Source organism: Gadus chalcogrammus, chromosome 16 (genome assembly GCF_026213295.1).
Source record: "Gadus chalcogrammus isolate NIFS_2021 chromosome 16, NIFS_Gcha_1.0, whole genome shotgun sequence".
NCBI classification, from domain to species: Eukaryota; Metazoa; Chordata; class Actinopteri; order Gadiformes; family Gadidae; genus Gadus; species Gadus chalcogrammus.
The window spans coordinates 30688238-30711676 of NC_079427.1; the positions used below are offsets into that span (position 1 = coordinate 30688238).

General features: G+C 41.9%; 2 protein-coding genes across 2 annotated transcripts in view; both read right to left on the bottom strand.

The window, feature by feature from the left end:
• Nucleotides 1–23439, bottom strand: part of prss16 (serine protease 16) — a 56628-nt gene that overhangs the window by 27658 nt on the left and 5531 nt on the right. The window contains exon 2 of the mRNA XM_056610336.1: nt 7367–7548. Coding sequence (XP_056466311.1) covers nt 7367–7548 — 182 coding nt within the window. The remainder of the gene's footprint in view (nt 1–7366; nt 7549–23439) is intronic.
• On the bottom strand, nt 7558–21666 carry LOC130405294 (uncharacterized). Its single transcript, XM_056610339.1, has 2 exons — nt 18743–21666; nt 7558–18423 (listed from the first exon to the last, which is right to left on the bottom strand). Exon 2 carries the CDS (start codon nt 18395–18397, stop codon nt 17480–17482), a length of 918 nt encoding a protein of 305 aa, XP_056466314.1. The 5' UTR covers nt 18398–18423; nt 18743–21666; the 3' UTR covers nt 7558–17479.

Here is a 23439-nt window from a genome sequence, read left to right on the forward strand (position 1 = left end):
CGATGGCAGCCAGTCTGTCTCTTGTAACATTACCAGGGGTCTGGTTATCTGCTAGGGGGCACGGGAGGCCATGATGACGTCACAGGGTAGGGTTGTCCCATTTGGTAGGGGATCGGTTAGGGGTAGCAATGAGGGGTAGCAATGAGCATGAGCAATGAGGGTTAGGGTTGAGATGTAGGGTTGAGACAGTGAGCAAAGAAACAGGATTGGGCCAAACTGTCAAAGTCACAACCAAGTAACCGAGCGGCCTCTCCCGAAGTGGTACAGCCCTGGTGGCCCTTGAACTGCGATTGGTCAGAAAGACGTAACAGATAATGACAACAATGAACTCTCGTGCGGGCTTGAACAGAGCTGCGTTCGAGTATTCTCTGCGAACCGACTCGGATCTCGGATCTGACGTCACGGCCACACTTCAAGCGTTTTATTATTTCGCCGTTGGAGGAAAACATGGACGCCACCCGGAAAGCTGTTGTCGCGGTAGCATTGGCAGAGGACCAGGCGCTCCAAAATAAGTAGGCTATAGGCCATAGGCAGAGATACGGACGCAGTAAGGTATTGCAGTTATACGAGTGATTGAAATTGCCATTTAAACCACCAAAGTGGTCCAAGCACAATGAAAACAGTTTATACTTCAAGTCACACTGGGCGCAGCCATCTTGAATTCTGTCTTGGAATTTTGCTCGGTCACCACTGAGTTTAACCGAGATGGCGAGTTCGCCGTCCGAGGAAAATGGGTGTGTTTGTGCGTGTCGCTGGGCAACGTCCTCGGACCTCCGAGACGGATGCTTGCCCCAACAAGTTTGTGCGGCGTGCTTGTTGTTTTGTTTCCGGTGTAGCTAGATCCAGTATGGTGGTGTCGTTTTTCTAATGTGGCAAGTTGTTGCAGCAGGTGAAAAAACTACAACGTTTGCCAAGCCAAAAGAGCGTTAATCGTGCGATAAAAAAATTAACGCAGTTAAAATTGGTTTGCGTTAACTGACAGCACTATAAAATACAAAAAATAAAATACCAGCAGCATTGATCAGCCTAGATGCCGAAAAGGCATTCGATAGGGTCAACTGGGATTTACTATATTTAACTTTAGAAATGTTTTAATCTAATGAGAAAACAATTCAATGCATCAAATCACTCTATAGCAAACCAACAGCTAGAATTAAAGTAAACGGCTCACTATCGGATAGATTTACTTTGGAAAGAGGAACCAGACCTACCTTGTTTGCTCTCTATATAGAACCATTAGCCCAAATGATTAGACAAGAGGATATTAACAGGAATAGATATCAATGACCAAAACCATGCTATAAGTCTTTTCGCGGACGACGTTTTCATCATATTAAAAGATCTTCTTTATGGAACTTATGCAAATTTTAGAACATTTTGGGGTACACTCAGGTTACAAATTAAACTTATCTAAAACTCAAATTCTTACGTTTTACTGCTCTCCAAATTAAGAACTTAAAGAATTTAAATGGAATTGGAAAGCTAAATCAATTAAATATTCAAGCATTAGCATAACCAAAAACTTGTCACAGCTTTTCCGAAACAACTATGACCATATTGATGGCAACATACAGAAAGAAATTGAAAAGTAGTGAACTTATCCACTGAGCCTCACTGAAAGGATAAAGGCAGTGAAAATGAATATTTTGCCTGTATAACACATTTTGTTTGTATACCACATATCCAGTTTCACAATTGGGATACACTGATGTCTAGATTTATTTGGGGGGGGAAAAAACAGAATTCGATATTCCACTCTACAGCTGCCAAAAGACTGGCACTTCCTAACTTCAGGGAATACTTTAATACAGTAGTCCACTTATTTACTGGTGTAATGTCGATTATGTAGCTCGTTGGAGAGATAATGAAGTGCCTACATCTGGGCCCCTGGTTCAACCACTCATGGGGAAAGAGAAATTCCCACCCATACTAAAGAAGAGGAAGAATTAGACCCAATAACAACTTCTTTCTCAAATACATTGTATTCCGTTATCAAACAACTTAAAGTGGGAAGGGAACTTGGGATGAATCCGAATACTCATACTTGACTGCTATATAGTATGCATTTTGTAGTACGCCACAAATATAGTGCGTCCGAATGCTCAGTACGCATTGTGTAGTACGGAAAACGTTTCCAAATGCGTACTACCGCCACAGTAAACAACGGAGTTCACTACACTATCCCACAATGCAACCGGAGTCTGGTAACGATCAAAGAAGAGATGGCTGACCCGACCACCCGACACCACCAGAAAGACGTTGTAGAAAGCAGCGAAAAAAAGAGACATTAAAAAGATTCAAAAGGTAAAGTAAGTAATTAAGTAAAAAGATACATTTTTAATTTAATAGCAACGATGACAAGACGGAAAACAGGTAACTTATCAAGGTAATTTTGGCATCTGAGGGGGGATACGTCATCTCCAAACATCCGGTGGAGTTTCGGCGGTGTTCGGAAGCGTTCGGAGGCGTTCTACGCATAGCTGTAGACCGTACTACACAGTCAAGTACGGTCAAGTAGTAGACACTGAACAGATATAGTATGTACTAAGTATTCGGATTCAGCCTTGGTCTATTAAAATGGATAGCTTTTGATAAAGAATTCGGACCGGGAATTTCTGATACCAGAATCAAAAAGTGGACTGAGATGGGTATGACGCCTTGTTCACACTACATGCGTACGTCGGCGGATGGCCGAGGGCGTGTCTGACGTATAGGGGATAGCCTTTGTAGACGCATACTGCAGCCAATCAAATCGCCTCCCTCTACAAAGCCGATGTGTGGATATTAATACAAAAGAGGACACAAACAACAGGTGACAAAAAATATCCTATTATTCCACATTTCTTCAAAAATACATAGCGACCGGATTTTTCCCGCTTCTTCCTGCTTGTTATTGCAAAATGGATCCAGGAAACGCGTGGAGTGTTTTTGCGTAACCGCGATCTGATTGGCCGATGGATCCGGCGCTGCCTGAAAAGTTGAACATTTCTCAACTTTTTGACGCAGGCCACGGAGCCGAAAGGACGGACGGACCCAAAATGCAATTCGCAAGCGCCCCATGCAAAGTCAATGAGATCAGTAGTGTGTGAACAAGGCTTAACCGTGATGTGCAAGGTTATCCAAAAGGGTGAAATGAGAATCGTTCAAGATAAATAAAAGAAAATACTTATGGCCTAAAAAAAATCAGGACTTATTCAGATTCTTACAAATGAGGGATTACTATATAAAAATAATTAAGAAACACGCTGATGAGATACATCCTATGGTAAAAGTGATTGTTCAATCTTACAATGATGTCATTCCCAGAGCTGTGTCAATTCTGTATTCTTGTTTGATGGAAGCTAAGAATGATTCAACATTATATGTCAAAGCTAAATGGGAAAAATAACTGAGTGAAGAGATCCCGGACACCATGTGGTAGGATATGTGGACAATACACCAGACAACTACACAGTCGCATGGATGGAGAGAATTCACTTGGAAAAAAATAATTTGTTTCTTTATAACGCCCAAGATTACTAGCAAACAAATTTACACTCAACAAACCTGCTGGAGACTGTGCAACTATATGGATCCTAACCACACACACGTGTTTTGGAGCTGAAGTCCAATTCAACCTTTCTGGGAACATATCCATGTCGTGCTGTGCGAGGTTCTAGGATACAAAATCCCCCTTACTTGTCTTGTCCTATACCTGGGACATATGGAAGGAACTGTGCACAAAGGAGACCAATATTTGATCAAGATTCTTCTTGCTGCAGCAAAAAAGGCCATCACTAATGGCGCGTTTCCACTGCAGGGTGCGGAACGGATCGGTTCGCAAAGGTGCGGTAGGGAGGGGGCGGTATAGCCCAACTCAGTTCCGAGGTCGCGTTTCCACCGCTGACAGTACCCTTTAAGGTAGGCCGGATGTCGATCGCCGCGGCAGCTATGTAAACATCGTAAACAACGTCTTCCTCCCCAAGAATGCAGACGAACGTCTCCACCACCTTGTTCGCCCAGGCAAGCGTTTTACGCGACATGTTAATTGTAAAGAATAATACCTCGAGGCTACTGTTTGTTTGTTTTTATCACCACGTCGCCCGGAAGTGATGATTCTGTCGACCAATCAACGGAGGGGGTGTCTAGCTAGAATTTCCCGGGACCCTTTCAGGCGTCTCGTCTCGTTTTCAGTACCCCAACGGAGGAGTACTGAAAACGAGGCCAAAACGGGTACAGCTAAGTCCGGGTCACGCCCACTTTTGGCGGTGGAAACGCAACCTGTACCGCACCTTTGCGAACCGATCCGTTCCGCACCCTGCAGTGGAAACGCGGCATAAGAACTGGCTCCAGTCGGTTGCACCTGACTACAGACAATGGCTCAACATTATCGGTGATGTTCAAACAATGGAGAGACTCACATCTAGATTAAAAGCTAAGGAAGACTCATTTGCTAAAGGCTAGGATAAATGGTTACTGTACATTTAAAAAAATCAAGACATGTAAAATATTTTTGATATGTAATGTGGATTGTCCCCCAACAGGCACTGTTCCCCTTTAATTTCCCCACTTTATATCTTTCTCTCTAACTTTCTTTCTCTTTGACTAAACAAATTTAAAAAAGAAAATAAAAAAAAGAGAAAAACCCGACCACTCACGTGGTCGGGTCGCCACAATGCGTGTACCTCTAATTTTAAATTAATTTAAGAAATGACTTAATTTGTATTCTTATTATGATGGTGTAAGGGTCTGTCTGTGTATGTTGTTAAAACAAAAGAAATACAATAAATATATGTATATGAAAGAGTGATTTGAGTATAATCTGTTGTGCCATGACCAACCGACAGCTATAAGGGAGAGTAATGCTGTGAGGATATCTGTCCAGAGTTGACTGCACCTGCCTCTGGATAAGCGAATGTAGATTTCATTGTGCTCCCGGCAGTCTCAATGTGGCTCTCTTCCACTCTTTAGTGCCCTGCCTAACTGGTTCTGGTGTCAAGCAGTTTGACCTTGTTAAACCATGATGTTGAACAAATGACCCACACCACGCAGGAGGGTATGGTATGTACTCTATGGTTGGGACAAAATATTGATACGGCGATATATAATCACTCTTCATGCGATAAGAGAATCGATACACTAGCGCCAAATATCGCTATAATATATGTACATATCTTTTTAAGAATTTATTTTGCATTTTTATTAGAGCTGTCAGTTAAACGCGTTATTAACGGCGTTAACGCAAACCAATTTTAACGGCGTTAAAAAATGTATCGCGCGATTAACGCAATTATTTTATTTAAAAAAAAATATATATATATATATATTTTTTTTTTCTTTGGCTCAAAACAAAGAAGCAGTAGACTGACTGCTATGTTCAAATTACATTTGTTCAAAGCATTCGTTTAATTGCACTATAGGCTTTTTTTTGTATCGTCCTGTTTTGATCAGTATATGCCAATGTTGTTATCAATAAAAAATCATTTGCACAAGGCAAGCCGATGCACTTCACCATGTTGATAAGAGAATTATAATGAGAAGAATTATGGGACAAAAAAATCAAGGGATATTTAGCATATAAAAACAATTTGCGATTAATCGTTAATCGAGTTAACTATGACATTAATGCGATTAATCACGATTAAATATCTTAATCGCTTGACAGCTCTAATTTTTATGCTTTATTCCTGAAGAGTACGACAGGAAATAATGCCCCAAATATCAATATTCTTTATTAGTGCTGTCAGTTTAACGCGTTATTAACGGCGTTAACGTAAACCAAATTTAATGGTGTTAATTTTGTTATTGTGCTATTAACACTCTTTTGGTTTGACAAACGTTGTCGTTTTTTCACCTACTGTCTAGCAACAACCAGTCAATTAGAAAAACTACAACACCATACCGCATCTAGCTACACCGGAAACAAAACAACAAGCACGCCGCACAAACTTGTTGGGGCAAGCAAGGATAAGGAGAGGGTGAAAAACACTAAAAGTGTGTGTCACTGTGTTTGAGCCTGCAGAGATTTCAATGTTGCCATCAGCTGCTACGTCTTTCTGACCAATCGCAGTTCAAGGCCCACCAGGGCTGTACCATTTCAGGATGCAAGGAACTTTTATAAACGCAATATTGTTATCCCGCAGTAATCAGCCCGACAGCCCCGAAACGTTAGCGGCCCACCGGGAATTCTCCCGACACTCCCGATTACCACTCCGCCACCGTGTGTGTGTGTGTGCGCGTGTGCGCGTGTTGTGGCAACCCGGTCCTTGTTGTTGCCGGGTTCCACGGACAATATGCTTGGCAGTGAGGGTTTAGCCGATCACGGCATTTATTACAGACAACTTAAATCAAATAAGGTACTCGCGGTCTCTAGGGCCTCCGTGGGACTCTGTGGGCCTCTAGGGTAGGGCTGGCTCGGCCCTTGCTGTCTCGTCACTCGTCGGCCCTTTCCGTCTGCTCCCGAGTGCCTTTTAAAGCCTTTCCCTGGCTGTCCAGCCAGGTGTCTCCCATCCCGCTGATTGGGGTTTGGTTGATGCTCTCCGTCGCCGGCTGGTGGGTGACGGTGGTATCGGCCATCCCGGACCAACCCTCGGGCTGGTCCGGGCCGAGGTTTAAGTGGCGGGATGCCACAGTGTGTAGGCGTTATTTCGACAGCCTGGTATTGTGTATAGGCCTACGTACGGTAGGAATATTCATACTGGTTTAAATAATAAATGTTATAGTATTTCCCATCTTTGCTGAGCAAGAGTTTTGTTCGAAAGTTCAGTGATTGAAATAAATAATAGCCTGGGCTATTATTTATTACGGTAAGCCTACCACTGTTATGTACCTACCCGATGTCAAGTGGACTGGGTTGAATTCACTGCAGGTCTCTCTTCTTATATCCATTTTACCAAATATATTTTATTACTGTCCTTCTCAACACTCTCTGATCTCACTAAAAGGCTAGCATCGCAAAATCAAGGGATATTTAGAATAGAAAAAAATTTGTGATTAATCGTGAGTTAACTATGGCATTAATGTGATTAATCGCACTTAAATATTTTAATTGCTTGACAGCACTATTTTTTATTAATGAAATAAGGCGGTCAAAAATGGATCAATATGGCGCTCAACACATGAATAAAGGAAACTTGAAAAGAAGTTAACTAACCAAAGACGAGTCACTGAAAAACTCAGTTTGGACCATAAATGAAGAACAAAATCCAGCACTTTACCCTTTCACAGTCATTTTGAATTCATCACTAGACATATACGTATATCGATGTATCGTTAGAGGATTGTCTAATGCAGAATCGCTGTATGACGATATTATCGTTGTCGCGGGCCATGTATCGTGTATCTCATTGTATCGTGAGGTACCCTGTGATTCCCACCCCTTACATACACGGTGGGGTGACTCTGTCCGTAGAAGCGGTGCTCCAGCATCAAACACAAAGCGCCCATCTGCTTGGCGTAGAGCAGCCAGGTGCCATTCTCCATCCAGGCTGGGTTGGCGGGGCCTTCTCCACCTATCATCAGGAACACAGGCCCCCCGTCCCGGTAGAACTGCTCCTTCACAAAGTACCTCTAGGTGGAAACAACAAGGGGTTTGGGGAAGAAGACTGTGAGTTGAATCCATAAACTCTCACTTTTAAAATACTCGTCCAAATTGAAACTTCTTGAAGAGTGACCGTCGAGATGCATGCCTACTGGCTTGGAGGTATCACAGAAAAGTCACCACCAAATTTGTATTGTCATTGTCTTGTTACTCGTCTCTATATCTATACATGCGAACATGCTGCAAACTGAGGGCTCGGAGCACGTCATACATAAATATTAGAGCATTATACACCACACAACATTTGATCTGTTTAGAAGGGCTGAATAATTTGGGGAAATAATCGAAATGCGATTATTTCTACCAATATTGCGATTGCGATTTAAAATGCGATTTTTTCTTTCCAAAAGTTGACATATTATTGCATATAATTAGCTGTGTAATTAGCTATAGAGTGCAATTAGCTGTTACAAGCCGTTTTGAAAATCTGCTTCTTCCACCTTTAAAGTTCCTTATGTTCTGTATTATTCACTCAACAAGCAATAAATCATTCCATAGTATGACCAACACAACATTGGAAGCATAAAACATATAAACTTCTCTTTCCTTTAGGCCAGGCCTATGTGTTGAGATGAATTTAGGCATGAATTCATGTTAGAACATCTTTATTTAACTATTGAATTATTAAATGAAAAAATAAATATGAATACTAGAAAATGTATTTCCTGCAGAAAATGCGGTGAGGGCTGTAGTGCAAAATGCGGGTCGAAAATATATTTTAGTAAAGCCACATAGTTTAGGACGTTAAGAAATGTTAAATGGCTTAAATCAAGTGAAGGGATTTGAAAAGAGTCTAAATGGAGTAAACAATGTAAACATGCACACAATTTAAAACAGTTAAAATGTTTGGAAACAAATAAAGTGAAGAGTTAAACAAATAGCTAATGTGATCAAGTTTAAATACATTTGAGATCAAATATAGAATAGCTGAGCTGTTCTGTTGGCAATTTCCAGCTCAACTATAGACTAAAAACCGACAAATCAACCAAATACCTGTAATGTATTGTGTGTGTTTCCGTAGTTCAGGTTGTATGACGTCAGGACGTAATTGCATGTACTTGTATAATGGCGGACAACAAGTAAAGACGTGTTTTTGATTCTAAGCAGCGCATGTGTCCGAGTCACATCAATATACAACATGGTGTCAGAAGAAATCACGGAATGATAAAAGAGAAAAGAAAAAATGGCACAGTTACAGCCACCGTCAAGTTTGAGCCTACAAGGTAATCTTGCGGAAAACTGGAAATTATGGATCCAGAAGTTGGAGCTGTTTTGTACTGCTAGCGGAATAGCTGAAAAGTCTGAGGCGGTGCAGTGTGCTACTTTTCTGCACGTGGCGGGTGAAGAGGCGATAAAGGTTTACAACACGTTTGTCTTCAGTGAAGCTGAGAAAGACAAAATTCAAGTGTTGAAAGAAAAGTTCAAAGATTACTGTGAGCCTAGAAAGAACCTTCCATACACCCGACATATGTTCTTCACAAAGGCTCAAGGACCGACAGAGACCATAGACGCCTACGTGACGGAGTTGAAGAGCAAAGCCAAAGATTGTGAGTTTGGACTTTTACATGACTCTTTGATACGTTTTGAAGACTATTAAGAGAGGCGGATCTTACGTTAGAAAAAGCCATTGATGTCTGCCGAGCCAATGAGATCACGTCAAGTCAAGTTAAAATGCTCAATGAAGAAGTTGAAGTGCATAAAATAAGACCTGTGAATACAGCTAAGACAGAAAGAGCTGAAAAGGGCAGAACAAAGCCAGCGTCACAGGATGAGCAAAAGGGATTTGATTGCAATAGATGTGGATATAAACATGAATACAAGAAATGTCCAGCTTTTGGTCAGACATGTAAGTCATGCCAGAAAAAGAATCACTTTGCAAAGATGTGCAAGGCACAAGGCCACACAAGAAAAATGCATGCTGTGGAACAGAGTGACAGTGACCATAACATGTTCATTGGCACAATCAATGTGGAACAAGAAGTATGCATCAAAAAGATTGACAATGCAGAGATGGAGGATGGCGATGAGTGGACTGAAGAACAAAAGATAAACAGGAGAAAGGTGAAATTTAAGCTTGATACTGGTGCAGGTTGCAATGTGATGTCAGCAGACACGTTCAACTCACTCGACATCGGAGGAAAGCTGAAAAAATCCACCTGCAGGCTTGTTGCATATTTCGGCCACCAGTCGGCGCCATTGGGCAAGAGAGAACTCACTTGTGTGCACAAAGGACAGAAACACAAGATTGAGTTTGAGATCACGCAGCAAAATGTTCCAGCAATATTGGGGAAGAAAACATGCACTAAGTTAGGCTTGGTGAAGAGAGTGTATGATATAAAAAAGGACAATGACATTCCGAATGACTTTGATGACTTGTGTTCTGGTTTAGGATGTTTACCAGGGATACACCATATTCAGATTGATCCAACGATTTCACCAGTTGTGCATGCTCCAAGAAAGGTTCCAGTGGCTCTCAGGGACAAAGTAGTGGAAGAACTACACAGGATGGAACAGAATGGAGTGATAACAAGACAAATAGAACCGACAGACTGGGTGAGTAGCATGGTGACGGTGGGCACACCGAAAAAGATGAGGATATGCATGGATCCACAGGATCTTAATCAGGCAATAAAACGAGAGCACTATCCACTGCTAACCGTTGAAGAGGTTGTCTCCCGTATACCAAAAGCAAGTACTAGCAAGAAAAAGCAAGAAAGTACTTTTCTGTGCTAGACGCAAATCAAGGGTTTTGGCAAATTAAACTGGACGAAGAAAGTTCCAAGTTGTGCACATTCAACACTCCTATAGGGAGATATCGGTTCCTCCGTCTACCCTTTGGAATCTCTTCTGCATCTGAGGTGTTCCAGAGATCCGTGGCACAAATGATTGAAGGCCTGGAAGGAGTAGTCAACATTATCGATGATTTGCTTGTATGGGGTGACACAATCGAGGAACATGATCAGAGATTGATAAAGGTCTTGGAGAGAGCAAGGGAGTACAACTTGAAATTGAACAGAAACAAATGTAAAATCAGAACTACAGAGATCAAGTACATAGGTCATGTACTCAGCACTGATGGGCTGAAAGCAGATGATGAAAAAGTGAGAGCTGTGGTACAGCTACCACCACCACAAGACAAACAGGAGCTGATGAGATTCATGGGCATGATACAATATCTTGCAAAGTTCATTCCCAACCTGTCTGAGGTCAGCGCTCCACTGAGAAAGCTGCTAGAGAATGACACGGAATGGCATTGGGAAGAGGAGCAAAAGCAAAGCTATGAACAATTGAAGAAGTTGGTTACCAATGCACCAACACTCAAGTTCTATGATGTGAAAGCGCCTGTGACATTGTCTGTGGATGCCAGTTCAGAAGGCATAGGAGCTGTAATACTGCAAGATGGAAGGCCTGTAGCGTATGGATCACGAGTGCTTACTGACTGTCAGCGCAGATATGCGCAAATTGAAAAGGAATTACTTGCCATAGTTTATGGGTGTGAGAAATTCCACCAGTATTTATATGGCAGAGACATTAAAGTTGAGAGTGATCACAAACCGCTTGAGAGCATCCTCAAAAAGCCACTCCACCAAGCTCCCATGAGATTGCAAAGGATGCTTCTCAGACTACAGAGGTACACGCTCAAAGTTACCTATAAGCCAGGGAAAGAGCTGTACATCGCTGACACTCTGAGCCGTGCTTTCCTAAAAGAGCAAAAAGAAGATTTGCTCGGAGAGGAGTTGGAAGTCAACTGGGTTACACCACAACTACCCATCTCAGAAAAGAAATTAATCATGTTCAGAAAGGCAACAACGGATGATCCGGAAATGCAAATGCTACGAGACATCCCAATGACAGGATGGCCAAAAGAAAGAGATGATGTTCCAAAATAAATTAAAACATACTGGACATTCAAAGAGGAAATCAGCTATGCATCAGGACTGTTGTTCAAAGCTGCAAAACTCATTGTGCCAAACCAGATGAGACAGGAAATGCTGAACAAAATCCATGAGTCACATCTTGGCATAGTGAAATGTAAAGAGAGAGCTAGGGATATTCTCTACTGGCCAGGCATGTCAACTGAGATAGAGGGCGTTGTGTCTCAATGTGCTGTATGCAATGAAAACAAAAACAGCAATCCCAAAGAACCTCTACTTCCCCACACACTGCCAGGAAGACCATGGGAGAAGATTGGCACAGATCTCTTTCACTACAATGGTGCAGAGTATTTGCTCTGCGTAGATTACTATTCAAAATATCCAGAGATCACCAAGTTGTGTGACACAACCAGCCGAGGTGTCATCACTGCCATGAAGTCGACATTCGCTAGGCACGGAATCCCAGTTTCCGTAGTCTCTGACAATGGTCCACAATATGCCAGTGGTGAATTCAGAGGGTTTTCTGAGAGTTGGGAATTTGAACATGTTACTTCCAGTCCAGGACATGCTCAGTCTAATGGTCAGGCAGAAAGAACTGTACAAACAGTAAAAAACATGCTCAAAAAGGCACAGAGCGGCAATGGCGATCCATACATTGCTTTGCTCGAATACCGCAACACACCGCTGGAGGGTATAGGATTATCTCCTGCACAGCTGTTAATGGGACGTCGTCTAAAGTCCAAACTTCCAGCATCAACAACTATATAGCTTGTTTTCAATCACGTGACTTTTATGACGCGGGAATTTCAAGTGGAGGGCAGGAAGTGGAAATTCTAGGCCAGACTGATGGAGATGGAGGACACTGAGTACTTGAAGCACCTCGACGAACCTGCCCGCAGCAGGTATCGCGAAAAAATCGCTGCACACATTGGATATGACCCATACGAACTGAAGAAGAGTGATTTTTCTCGGGATTTAGCCGATTTGCCCCCCGTCGAAGCGATGGACATTACCAACTTCCTCGTCCTTCAGACCTCCTATTATACGGCAAACCAAATGAAGGCATACAAGAGTCTGGAGGCTTTTAATTACTTTGTATGTGGATGGGTCAATGACCTCGGCACCAAAGAGGCATTTAATAAATGTCGACTTGTTTTTGCCCGGGTGAGTAAATGTGTTTTCTTTATATATATAACGTTAGGCTACTGTTTGGCGAATCCACCGTGTTGCTATAGCAACATCGACTCATGTCAGGCAGCTACTAGGCTTGCTAACAGCTGAGTAAAAATAATGTATGAAGATGAACAGAAAGAAGCCCACAGTTAAATAATGTTGCAACCTGTGATTTTATAAAACGCTTCATTAAGAGCGTTAGAGAGTTTGCATGCCTGATGTATGCCTCAATGTTGTTAAGTGTATTTTGCTAGCTAGTTAACTGTAGTTAAAATGTTGTAGGTCAACCACTCCCAGAGGTCCGGAGAAACACCCTTGAAAACTTGGGTTGTAGCTAGAGAAGATGGAGAGGTTGTTACAGCACACTGTAACTGTATGGCTGGGTAAGTAATTTAATAAATATCACAACCCAAGGCATGTTTAACACAACACTTTAGCTCAAACAAAATAATGCTTGGTATAATATTCATGTTGTATAAATGTTTAGCTAATCCAATCAACCTGTATGTCTCTGTCTATACAGATTGTCAGAATCCTGCTCACATGTTGGAGCGGTTCTGTTCGCTATAGATGCAGGTGTGAAGATGAGAGAGACTGCATCCTGCACCACTGAAAAGTGCAAATGGCTCATGCCATCGCATGTCAAAAAGGTATTCAGATGCATGTTTTTCTGAGCTGAATCAGGGGTGGAAAATATGACAGTTGAGGACCTATACATTCACTTATCACGCAAACAACACATTTTGGATTGTTTTGGGATGCAGTTTAGTTTTGATTTTGGCAGTTTTATACTACATGTATGTAGGTGCACCTACATGTATGTTGTTCACACACACATGTTCTCTGTCTCTCACACAGATTCCTGCTGCTCGAGTTGCAATGATTGACTTTTCATCTGCAAAATCCAAAAAGAAAAAACTTGATAATGCCATTGCTGGGAGGACAGGTGAGCAACTCACACTACCTCGTCCCACAGTCCAGTGTCCAAGAGTGAAGCAAGGATCAGAGGCACATGTTCAGTTTTTTGAGTCTTTAAGCAGAAATGCCCCAAGGAGTGCTGCACTGATGTCCATTGCACCATATTACAAAGAATTTGTACCGAAGTCTGTGAGCAAGCTACCCAAAAGACTTATTCAGTATAGGAAACCAGAGATGGTACAGCTATCCCCAACAGAGTTGCAAAAAGCATGCCAGGACTTCAGACAGGAAGAGCTGACACAGTTACAGGTCCAGGCAGTAGAGGAGGAGACCAGAAACCAGAGCTCATCAACTCTATGGTTTAGCCAAAGAGCAGGAAGGATAACAGCCTCGAAATTGAAGCAGGTTCTACAAACTAGTCTTCTACAGCCGTCAAGGTCATTGATCAAGTCGATATGCTACCCAGAGGCACACAAGTTTTCTACAGCAGCAACAAGGTATTTATTAGGCAAAGATAAGGGTTAGGTTAGGACAGCACAGGTGTGAACATCTAAAATGTACTAATTATTATTGTACAATAATAAGTTATTTTCCTATTCCTATTTTTATACATTACAGGTATGGATGCAAATATGAGGCAACTGCCAGAAAGCAGTATGAAGGACTGCAAAGTCTGCACCACCAGAGCTTCTCCTGTAAGGATATCGGGCTGTCGCTGAATCCTAAATGGCCATACATGGGAGCATCACTGGATGGATGTGTCACGTGCACCTGTTATGGAACTGGCATCTGTGAGATAAAGGTAAATTGTGGTTTTATATTGCGTCTACAAATATGATCCTTACGGTGGCGCTGAGCATTCACCAAATAAAAAAAAAATTCACAGCTAATGTAGCCGTTAGCACACTCAGGATCTCTCACTGTCAAAACCTTTATATCCACCGTTTCACGGTAGCGTTTTGAACACATGCTTCGCATTGTGCCGGCGAAATGCACATTTCTTGGACCCCTGCATAACTGCTTGCAGTTCTAGTTTTTATTGTGAACTTTTAGTGCCCGCACAGCAAAGAAGAGGAGGCCAATCTACGCCTGTGTGCTGGGGACCAGGGCTTCTGTCTCATCAACGATGGGGGAACTGTGAAGCTGGACAGGAGCCATGCTTACTTCTATCAAGTACAGGCTCAGCTCCACATCGTTGACGTTGATTACTGCGACTTCGTTGTCTGGAGTAAAAAGGACCTCTTTGTAGAGAGAATTGTGCGTGATGTTGACCTGTGGGACAACATCATTCCCAGAGTTGAGACTTTCTTCCGTCTATTTGTTCTTCCTGAAGTGTTGGGACAGCAACTTACAAAGTGAAAGGTGCTAGTCAAAAAGATTTTGTGTTTAGTTTTTCCACAAGAACATTTTTGTTGAATGTATCATGTGACTAAATGCCTCCTCTCCCTGTCTTATGTTCCATTTTTGTGTTTCAGTTGCAAGTTGATCAGGTGGAGGGGAAGGTGTGATTACCAGAGGACACCTGTGGTCTGTCCTGGAAGTTTTGGATCTTTACTCGTTGCACGTTTGTTTGCATAGTGGCAGCTCTTGTCACATTTTGTGTTTATGTATTAATTCTATCAGTGATCATAATCGCATGTATTCCAGCACTTGCTGATGATTTATTTCAAGTTTGAAGCTACTTTTATTCAATCTTTATGGACTTGTACTTCTGTGTGTTATACCCATTAATTGTAAACGTAGAGTCATAAGTGTATGTGCCTTTGAAATGTTGACTATGGCACAGCAAATGCCAAAGTGTTAAAATCCTTTTTAACACTCATGACCAGAGTAGATTTTATACACTTTGGTGTTGAATAGGCGCAAGTACATTTTTTGGGGTGTACCAGAAACACTCTTGGGTGTTGTCTCTAAGTATAATGCTGGTGTAGAGTAATTTAAGTGTTTATTTTAGGATGATGGACTCCCTGAGTGTCCAACGGTTGATTCAACCAATGACTTCTCATTGGTTGAATCTAGAGACATGTGACCGTTTGTTCTCTTCCACACTACGCGGCAAACTGTTTCGGCAGAGACGGTTGACTATAGAGGATCGAATCAATATCGCCAAGGAATGTGGTATGAAAGTCTTAAATTTAACTTGTTCAAACCTGCAGAAACCCTGAATGCAGAATATTCAGCATTTCTTCGTCTTTTTGATCTGATAACCAACTTATAAATGCTAACGATTTTAGCTAATGTCAAACTTAATGGCCAATGCTAATAAGGCACATGTCTTCAATTTAGCTAACGCCTCTTTACCATTTTTTAGCTAATGCTAACAAGGCACGTGGCTTCAATTTAGTGGGAGCGTGTCTATGTTCCCCGGGTCCTATGTTCCCCGGGTCCTATGTTCCCCTCTTTGTATGAGACTGGGGAACATAGGACCCTTTTTTTTAAAAAAGGGTCCTATGATAATAACCTGTTTGTATTTGGCCACCTTTTTAGATGCTGACTATTTATTGACAAGAACTTTTTGAACCTTTGCTCTGGCATGCCGACACACAAGCTCTGGCGGCATGCTCTGGCATGCCGCCAGAGCTTGTGTGTTGCTGATGGATGTCACAATCTCTGTGATTGTCAATCTACTTATCGAGTCTTGAAAACAAAATGGCGTCGACGGGTGATCTACTGATGGTATTGTGTGTATAAAATGTACTTTTTAATAAACAATCTGTGCACTTACAAAGTTCTCAATGCCTCGTTTTATATGTTTATACCCTTATTGTACGTTTTTTGTGCTCCAAAACTAACGTTTCAACTCGTTATCATACAAAACATACACCGGAATTCCACTTTAATTGGTTGACAGGGACACATTTATTTTCAAGTTGTTGGTTCCATCATATAAATGTAAAACTAAATATGGTTCTTGATGTAAAATAATTTAAGTTTAATTATAATGTTAACTATATTATAAATGTATGCACTGTAACAACAGCAGCATCAATAAAAATATAATGTTTTCAAGAATCTAATGTGTAGACTATTCATTCATGAAGTGTTGATAATTCACCTCAAAGGTGTTGGTTGTACACCAGTCAGAGTACATTCTCACTCTAGAAGTATTAAATAATCAGCTCTGCGAAGTGCTACAAAACACTGACTTGGAGTACATCTTTTTTCTCTCTGGGGTTCTAGGTTTACACTGCAGGTGTAAGGAAGCACTGAATGAGTGCCCAAAAGTACCACTAATAGAGTACATTTGCACTCTCAAAGTGTTCAAATGTAACTCTAAATTTGGAGTACATATTTTGCTCTTCTAACAGTGTTCAGTCAACACTGAACTCTTGGACCTATATATACCCCGAAATGGGTGTTAAATGTACACCCATAGAGTACAATACAAACTGTTTTTTGCTGTATGCATTTCCGTATACTCATGGCTTGTTTCCCCGTCACTTCCAAAAAAACACACCATTACTGTATCTATGGGGGAGAAAAGTATATTTACAAAGATATATTGCATTAAATATTTATGGATTCTTGTTAGAGAAATATTCTGATTCGATAGTTCAGGAAAACTGATAACGTTTCAAATAATGAACCAGAGTCAGGAGTCCGATTTCAAAGCATGGTCTATTTTTACTTGCCAGCAGGGCAAAAACTTGTGAAGATGAACAAAATATTGGGTTTTAAGTTTACGGACACAAAAAAAGCAAACAGCATGGATGTTTAAGCAATGCATTTTATACAACCAATGAGGAAATATATTTCCTTGACAATTCTTTACACAATAGAATGAACAAGTATATATAAAAATGTATATTACATTTAGATATGGCATATTTACATTTCAGAATACAATAGAAGATATTTACTCCAGTGGGACAACAGAGTCACAAAGATTTGTTAATGCACAGCAAATTACACCAATCTTATCAATCAACGCTAGCTAAATACCTCTTTTTACTGACATGTTTTCAATGGGCATTGCCCTGCTCTGCAGAATTTGATATTTTCTTCGCACTAATCCTATGACCCTTTCTACATGAATACGAACATTAGCAAATGTTCTTGTTTCCTCTACCTCAAATGCAGATAGCTGGCTCTTCCCTTTTGTGAAAGCTGGCATCTTCAATGAAGCACAGTAAAATCCTACACTATCCCCTATATTAAAGCCACGGTCAGCAAGAACAATGTCTCCAGGCAACAGATTCTTTAGAATGCTGCTCTCTACAGTAATATGCTTGTCACTAACTCTTCCTCCCCACGCATGACTGATGTAGGTGATATATCCTTGAGGAGCAACACCAATGAGAAATTTAACTGTGTTGTGGTGTTTGTAGCTAGACCAGGTCTGTGCTCTCGCAAGTAAATTGGAAGGCCTTTCAATGAACACTTCAAAACAGTCAACTATCACGGCAACCTTGCATCCAAATGCTTGCCTAAATGACATTGGCATAGTCGCTTGCAGTACCTCTCGCTCTGGCAATTCTATTAGGAACTCCAGCCTTTCATGAAGGACGCAGATTAACTTGTGCCAAATTCTAGAAGCGGTGGAACAGGAAACCTTGAACCTGAAGGCCAAATCCTGGAGTGAAAGATTTAATCTCAATCTAAGTAAAGCCAAAATGAGCTGTTCAAATGTGGAGAGTGCAGACAAAGGGCTACAGGGGATGTATGGCTCACATAGTTGAAACACTTGCATCAAAACTAAGAAATTTGGCAGTCCTGTGTAAAACTTAGTCTTGTCTTGGTTGTTCTGAAAGGCCTCTTGGGTAAATTGTGTGTCCAGTGCCTTAATTCTGAGGTCGCTCAGCTCTGCTGATGCTTGGTTCATAGGGTCTTCCATCTTGTCAAGATCGTCCATGCTCAGGTCTGTCTGACATTCTGCATCTACATCAAATATTTGGCAAAGGGGATAAGATTAAAAGAGATAGTTTACTTTATTTCGGTCAGTTTAACATTTACAATTCATTACAGATATATGATGTAAGAATGCAATGTAAAAATAAAATTTGTATATATATGCTCTATATACACATACAATATGTAAAGACGAGTTATCAACCACACAACTAAATATATATATAGTTTTAGAGTTTGCAGTTCTACATTTACGTTCTACATCCCTGTGATATCCATATGGTAATATCACCCCCATGTTCTGCATTATTTACGGTTTAAGCTAAGGTTTGCAAGCTATGTCACTTACCTGTCACAAAGTGATCACCGCAAACACGAGCATTGCCAGACTCCACTCCACTAGACTTCAGCGAAGGTTTTTAATCCATGCCTGGCGGCGCTTCTTCGTGATATTTCTTAAATTATCACCCTTATGGTGCACAACTTTGGGGGTGCGAAAATAGCTTTTTTCTCTCTCTCTGTTGGATCGGTTAGAACAACGATACACCGAGCAAAACATAGGCATTGTTGCCGCTCTTTACACTGGCTCAGCACTTCCTGCCCTCCACTTGAAAGCGCGGGAAAGGTGTGACGTCATCTGAAAAAAACCTATTGACTCCTGAAAATAGAGCTCAAGTTCAAGACAATCTGAAGTGCAGACAAATGAAGCTAAAGAGCTACTTTGAAAGACAAACACAAAAGTTGCCAGATCTACGAACAGGTGAAAATGTCAGGGTACAGAAAGGAGATACATGGCAGCCAGCTGTGGTTGTGGAAATACATCAGCTACCAAGATCCTTCATAGTTCGCACACAAGATGGACGAGTCTACAGGAGGAACAGAAAGCATACTGAAGACAGGCGAGAGGGAATTTCCACCTACAGAGATGCAGGACATTCCCACATACACACACACTGAAACGGCACACACTGGATCTGACACAGAAGGCAACGACACAGAGGTCAATCAGGACACTGACTCACATGATGGACCAGCACAGTTACAATTACATCACACAAGGTCTGGGAGACAAGTCAAGATTCCAGCAAGATACAGAGACTAGACATACCTTCGAACTCAAGCAGATTGAGTATGTCACATAGGTTGTGTTACTGAGTGTTAATGGAAAAAAAAAAAAAAATAGAAGAAAAAAAAAAGAATGTTGTAGATTTATTAATGCATGAGTGTAACATAATGCATTTTGTTGTTGGTTTTGTTAGATATGCTGTAGAATACAATACAAGTTTATTTGAATGGTGTTAAACCGTGAAGAAAAAGTTTTACCTTAAGGCATTGTTTTATGTTACGTGTCATAACTACAACAAAGAAGTGAGGCATTATTTTGTGTCAGTTTAATTTAAAACGAAAGCAAAACAAAGCATCTTAAGAAAGGGGATGTAATGTATTATGTGTGTTTCCGTAGTTCAGGTTGTATGACGTCAGGACGTAATTGCATGTACTTGTATAATGGCGGACAACAAGTAAAGACGTGTTTTTGATTCTAAGCAGCGCATGTGTCCGAGTCACATCAATATACAACAATACCCACCCAAAACTTATATTGCCAGAAATCTGATAAATCATATACTTCTGCAATGGCAAATACACACCTAAACGCAACCTTATTATTACGTTATGTGGGGTTGGGTATACAAGGAACCTCTGTCTACCACACACACAAACCTCACAAGATCTGTGTAAAGAACACACTGACAGTCAATAAGTTGACATTAATAATACACAACACACAAAATAGGCATGTAAAAGACCAATAAACACCTGAATTGACTGTCACAACGGTTGTATGTCCATGTCCTGCTCCTGTTGTGTCTGCCACTCGGCCGCGTCAACCATCTGCATTCTGCGGCAGACTGGTCCGGCCCCCTCGTGCATGGGGCATTGACTTAATAACTTTTACGTCACACGCACACACACACGCACGCACGCACGCGCACACGCACACACACACACACACACACACCAACCTGGTATCACGCCAAATAGATACGTTGGTCCACCTCACAAGATGTGTTCAGTGTCACGCTTTGCCTGACCAAAGCGTGAGGAGCTTTCTTCCGCTATTCCTCCATTCATTTAGATTAGCGGCAGAAAGCGTACTCCTCACGCTTTGGGGAACACGCCTTGCGAGGAAAATTATCCTTCTCAACCCACTGTCACAACGGTTGTATGTCCATCTCCTGCTCCTGTTGTGTCTGCCACTCGGCCGCGTCAACCATCTGCATTCTGCGGCAGACTGGTCCGGCCCCCTCGTGCATGGGGCATGTCTCATCCTCGATACGGAGCTCTCTCTCACGCGCTTCTCTCCGCTCACAGTACTGGCACCCTCCCAGTGCGCAGGGGTGTCGGGACAAGGCATCGGCGTTGGCGTGGCTGGCTCCGGCCCTGTCTACCACCGTGAAGACGTAGGACTGCAGCGTTTTAATTAGGGGAGCGAATCTCTTGGCACCTCACGATTCGATTCCGATTATGAGGTCAACGATTAGATTCTGAAGCGATTATCGGTTCAACAATTTTTTTTATGTACATTTCCATGCGTGATTTTCAAAAATATATGTATACATCTGGGTTTGCTACTCAGAGTTTGCTAATCACTTCCTTCTTTTGTGATGATCATTAAAGACATCAACAGATAAATTAACTTATCTAATATTTCATAAGAGAGAATGCTTTTATCACAAAAATGAGTTTCTATGAACAATGCAATAATCAATGCAGCTTGCATTATAACACAATATGGAATCATGCAGAAAATAGGTTTCAGTTTTATTTTCTAATCTTTATTTTCTATGTCATTAAAGAGCCCATGCCATTAAAATCACATTTTTCCTATTGTTTGTTAAATAACATAGGTCTGAATAAGTTTGTGAGCTGTGGTAAGTTTGAAATCTATGCAGTTTGTCTGCTGAATGCAATAGGCAATGAAAGGAAAAAGGCAGAAGAAATGAGCCGATCTGGATAAGGTGACACTGTGACGTAGCGTTGTCAAACTATTATTCATGGCCCTGCCCACTTGGTTGGTTCGTAACCACCCACAAGAATTCTGAAAGAGTCGTGATTGAGCTAGTGCTAAATGCTAATACGTGTAGGTTAGTTGCTTAGTTCGTAGTAACAGGCTAGTAACAGAATTTTGAATGCAATGGCAGAACGACATCGAAGTACATGAACTGTGACATGCTGCCTGCCGCCGGTTGCCGCGAGGCACCACCGCCGCGAAGCACCACCGCCCGGCAGCGGGCAGCCGGGCGGTGGTGCCTCGCGCCGGCAGCAGGCAGCAGGCAGCAGGCAGCGCGCGGTTCTGTCTACTACAGATTGATGTGGAAGTGGAAGAACCAGAGACGTTGGAGAACCCGACGAAGTCCTTTGTGATTCATTATATCGTCTGGACGTGCACACAGCTTTTGGCCGTGATAATATGTATTATTTGATATAGATATCTATGTATTATATGATATTATTTAGATATAGAGCTCCAGGACTGTAACGCAATTGTTGTACACTTCCTTGTTATTTGGATAACCGTTCTGCTGTTGGTGTGATGGCGCATAACGCGTCGGACTCTCGTCTCTGGTATTTCTACAACGAGACTCGTAGTGGGGGTTATCTCAGCCATGGCCAAGGGATAGTTGACCGCGGTCGTCTCCCGCCGGAGTCTCGCTGCCGATGGACCACCGCCTCGGCTTCAGGAGGCGGTGATTAGCGCTGACCGCTGCCGAGGCGGTGGGAAGCAGGGCTCAAGCGGGATACATTCGCGGCCAACAATCCCCTTCTCCTCCATGTCGTGGTTCATGTACTTCAGGGAGTCAAAGCCAAAGTTCCTTTCCCCCAATTCATTATCAACCATGGCTGCGATAACCCCCACTACGAGTCTCGTTGTAGAAATACCGAGACGAGAGTCCGACGTCTTATGCGCCATCACACCAACAGCAGAACGGTTATCCAAATAACAAGGAAGTGTACAACACTTGCGTTAGAGTCCTGGGGCTCTACATCTAAATAATATCATATAATACATAGATATCTATATCAAATAATACATATTATCACGGCCAAAATCTGTGTGCACCTCCAGACGATATAATGAATCACAAAGGACTTCGTCGGGTTCTCCGACGTCTCTGGTTCTTCCACTTCCACATCAATCTGAAGAAGACGCGGTCGTTTGAGATTCATAATAGCCTATCGTCTGGAGGCTCACACAGCTTTTGGCCGTGATAATATATATTATATATTATATGATAAAGATATCTATGTATAATATGGGTTTCTAAGAGCCATTGCGATACATCCACCGTAAACAGAGCGCATGGTACCGTGGCTACAAGCTGCTCAGGGCCAGGTGATAATATATATTATATTATATAGATAGTGTTTGTGGCCCACTAATACCTATATTAAAGCATCCATAAAATAGCATGGCATGGGATCTTTAAAGGAAAAGCTGCTCTTGAATTAGAAGGAGTTCTTGTGTCTGGCTGTGAGTTTGCACGCATCCTATGCGTAGGCTGAATCGCAATCGTGTCAAGACAAATCAGATTGGCCGATACACACTGAAGATAAATTCAATAATTTTAAAATTACAAAAATTTCAAATTTCAAATTACAAAAAAAATATTTTTTTTTAATTCCGATTATTCATTTCTCTGCATCGAGACAGAATCGTTCTAGCGAGAATCGCGAAGCATCGAAGAATCGATTATTTTTCCCACCCCTAGTATCAATCCAGCACGCAACTTGGCCCTCTGGGTCTCTGAAGGACATCAGCCACTGCAGTGCCGAATGATCTGTCCTGACAGTGAAGGGCCGGCCACACAGGTAGTACTTGAAGTGCTTAATCGCCGCCACCATGGCGAGGAGCTCTCGGCGCGTGACGCAGTAGCGGCGCTCAGCCTTGTTGAAGGTTTTGCTGAAATACGCCACCACTCTCTCCCCCTCTGGCCCCGCCTGAGCCAGCACTGCACCCATGCCCAAGTCGCTGGCATCCGTGTC

Coding starts and splice junctions, on each gene's coding strand:
- LOC130405294 (XM_056610339.1), bottom strand. CDS start 18,397: ATGGACGATCTTGACAAGATGGAAGACCCTATGAACCAAGCATCAGCA.